Raw genomic sequence first — 3,595 nt, forward strand, 5'->3', positions numbered from 1 at the left:
TCGGGGGTCAGAAGATCGCTGGGGCTTATCACCGGGCGCCCTCAGTGGCAGCTTCTGCTGTGCTGCATGGGTTCACTGGGGGACTGTAAGAAAATAACTGCTGCATCTATAGGCGGAGAGCATGCCCGTGAGGGCGTACTGTGCTGGCAAGGACGAACAAAGGAAGGTTGATCCGGCTCCTACATCCCACATGGACTCGACGCGACGCAAGCCGGGTCTACGGACCCGCTGCGGGACGGAGTGTCGTCCCATCTAAGAGGGATAGAGCACTGAGAATGTACACGGAAGGAGATACCGGTGGTATGGTCTAACACGTCGTGGAGCTGTCCTTGAGTTTTCGCCATGCTGATCCTCCAGTTTCTTTCTGATGAAACAGCCTCTAGGTCACTTCCTCCCATTCGATGTCCTGGAGTGGCAGGTGTCTACATCTGCCGCCGCTCCGTCCTTCTCTTCAGGTCCTTCGAGTGTCCTCCCAAGGCTTCCTTGTTGGCCCTTACACGTCCATGATGCCATTTGATGTACCCCCCTTGCTCAATAGAACATAAATGACTACTTACTTGACACGTTTTGAAGACTAGGCGAGCATAAGACTCGGAAGCAGCGTCTGGCAGCCAGCCCGTGACGCATGGGAGCATCCCACAGCTGGCTACAATGGTGTGCGAAGTGTGGTACGTCAGTTGGATTGCATCCAAATGGCACGGAGGTCCGTAATCCCTCTATACGAGTTGAATATTCGCCTCATTCAGTGGTGTGTGGGGCACGCGTCAGTTATAACGTTAAATTCGAGATGTGGAGGCGGATGTGTGTATCGATGAGTCCTAATCAAGACAGCAAAATAAAGTAGAAAGCAGTTCAAAACAACGAAAGCAATATGGTACAGCATATGAATCGATGAGATACCCATCCCCACCGAGACCACCCTTTCCACCACAGTGCTCAACCCTACATCCCCAATCGCGCAGCCCATTCGCTCTCTTCCTGCTTCATATTCCAGCACAAGGTAGCATCTTTCTTCTTGTATTTGCTGGCAAAGTCACCTTTAACTTGTTCCAGTCTTTTCCGCAATATATCTGCATATTCTGTCGCCAAGTGGCAAAGGAAAGTCGTGAAGTGGAAGGTGCCGATGGGGGTAGCAATGTCGAATGATCTCGCGTTGGCCTCCAGCATCTTGAAATACTGTGCAAGATATACATAGATTAAGACAGCCCGCCAGCACAATTATAAAAGCGGAACATATCTACCCGAGTTCTCTTGCGGCGGGGGACGGGACCAGTTAATGTGTGTGAGTGCGTGCACGTAACAACACCCAGGGATCCCTCAGTCACAAGTGTAAAGACGGGGAAGTCCTCTATTCCGAGGACAGAAAGAAATTTCGCAGTGGCAACACCATACATCCGAGCCTGGTTGACTCCTTTCAGGCTGAAGTCATCAGAGAGCTTCTTGTACTCTGCTAGGAGCAATGGAATATCTAAGCATTGCGGTGCCGAATCTGCAGGATACGGTCGTTTCATGGGTGAAGTGATTGCCATTCCTTCGAGCTGAGCTGTCAGACGCATGATGTCCGACTCGGATAGATATGCAGCCTCGTTCCGAGTGTAGGCGGAGAGGTCAGCCTGGACATTAGGGTCCACCCAGCGCTGGAGAGCCTGTTCGGAACCAGCACTGCGAGTCTGATTGGTATCGCCTTTCCACGCGGGACAAACTAAGGGTGCGTGGGGTTGCTCACTGGGGTCGCTGTCAGATTCCGGCCTGGTACCAAGATTGACAAGCTCGAGGTCTTCCTTTGAAGGTGCGCTTCCAGGGAAGAAATGGGATAGATGAAGGACGGAAATAGCGTCACATGTACCGGTTAGCGGCTCTTTGTCAGCCACTTGGCTGGGGGCTCCGGCCTTAAACACCGTTGCCGTATTACCTGTCCAGTGAAAGAGGTAGTCGGAAAGTCCCTCTAATTGCCGTTCGTGAGAATCCTGGTCATTGGTTTCACCCTCCAGGCCTCCGTCCTCCACATCAGTTGTCTCAGAGGATCGCTGTGCACTTGTGCATTCGCCGCACACCTCTTCTAGAGCTGTGATTATGAATTTCATCTCATCCTTGCTGGTCCTGCGTGCTGCTTCATTCCTAGGCAGGTTCAGGCGGCGCTCCAGACTATTTGCAGGATCAGTCGAAAGAAAGAGCCTTAAAGAGGTCATTATAGCAGAACATACTATTGCATTACAGTGCCATCTTGGGTCCGCATAAATTCCATTAGTAGATGATCCCATTCAGGCCTTACTTCAGCCTCGGGCACCTTACGGTACTCCGCTTGTTCGCGCCGTTGCCGTGCATGGGCACAGGCCTGAAGGATGAACACCAGTTTTTCCTTAATAATTTCGGTGGTTTTCTGCGGCAAAGAATGGGGAGGAGAAGTGACACGCTCTCCACGGAGTCGATTGCTGTAAAAGAGCTCGTGCCTAACCACTCCAGGTCTTTCCCAACAGGGGGAAGATCACTCTGGGGACAAAGGGTCGTGATGATGTAAGAATGAAGTCAGACTCGGAGGATAGACATACAAGTTGTTTCCAACCTGCAGGCCAATAGTATGCTGTGAACCGTTCATACATGTTGACAGGACCAGGACCGGCACTGATTGGACCGTCATGCAGCGCAACCGGAAAAAATGACGGTATCACCTGGCGGTAAATAAGCCAGGATTCCATGCGTCCAAGGGGATCCTGTTCTTTCTTCGAGACCGCCGCAAACCTGGACATATCAGGGACAACATGTGGAAGTTGGTGGTCTACACGTACCCAGAGCACGACCACCGTGAAGATTTCTGACTCCCGATCGGATCTGAAGATTGTAGTGCGGAGGAAGGGTGTAACGACTCCGACTTCGTGGAGTCAGGTCTAGTCAACTGCACTTCACTAACGAAAATTAGGAAACTTAATGGACTGCCTTATGATACGTACGGTGATAAGCCTCAGGATCGTCTGACCCCCGAAAATGCGGACTCAGCACATCGTACAAGCCCTCCGGAGCTTATTCGACACAGCACTCACACGCCACTAGGCTTTTATGGGCTCTAAAGAACTGCTCTATGTAGCTCCGGACTTCCTAGCATCCTCGAGGCGTACACGGACCCATTCCGCGATTTATCTCCGCAAACAGGAGCTCCGGAGCGACTTAACCAACGCAACTTCTAGATGAATTAGCTCCGGGGCCGTGGGCACTTCTATCGAGGGGCATCGTCCTCATGCCCACCCTCCAGCACTCACTCCCCCTCGCTTCCGTCAAGATACCGAAGGTGCGGACGCATACGAGTCACCATGAGGCCAGCATCAGTCAGCAAGCAGCCAGAGGTAATTAGCACGTGACCAGCGCGTCACACGGAGTGATGGGACCGCTTGGATCAGGTGGCAGAGCATCAAGGCGACCTCTAGGGGTTGGGACGAGCAAGTAGGAGTGCAAGGGAGTCGTGTGGTGCATGGTATAGCGGCGGCAAGTGCTGAGCAATCCTGTGGGTAGCGGCGGTTATTTGTTATTTATCTCTGGATGGTCGCAAAGCCATTCCTGTAGTATAAATTGTACAAAGTAGCATACAGAAAAACAAGTTTCG

General features: G+C 52.0%; 1 protein-coding gene across 1 annotated transcript; it reads right to left on the reverse strand.

Annotated features, from left to right (window-relative positions):
* Nucleotides 1–422: 422 nt before the first annotated feature.
* On the reverse strand, nucleotides 423–2,747 carry GLOTRDRAFT_97295 (uncharacterized protein; the record flags this gene model as incomplete). Its single annotated transcript, XM_007873374.1, has 7 exons — nucleotides 423–526; nucleotides 558–646; nucleotides 947–1,176; nucleotides 1,242–1,702; nucleotides 1,727–2,145; nucleotides 2,205–2,335; nucleotides 2,550–2,747. 7 exons carry the CDS (start codon nucleotides 2,745–2,747, stop codon nucleotides 423–425), a joined length of 1,632 nt encoding a protein of 543 aa, XP_007871565.1.
* Nucleotides 2,748–3,595: the final 848 nt, after the last annotated feature.

Source organism: Gloeophyllum trabeum (genome assembly GCF_000344685.1).
Source record: "Gloeophyllum trabeum ATCC 11539 unplaced genomic scaffold GLOTRscaffold_00137, whole genome shotgun sequence".
NCBI classification, from domain to species: domain Eukaryota; kingdom Fungi; phylum Basidiomycota; class Agaricomycetes; order Gloeophyllales; family Gloeophyllaceae; genus Gloeophyllum; species Gloeophyllum trabeum.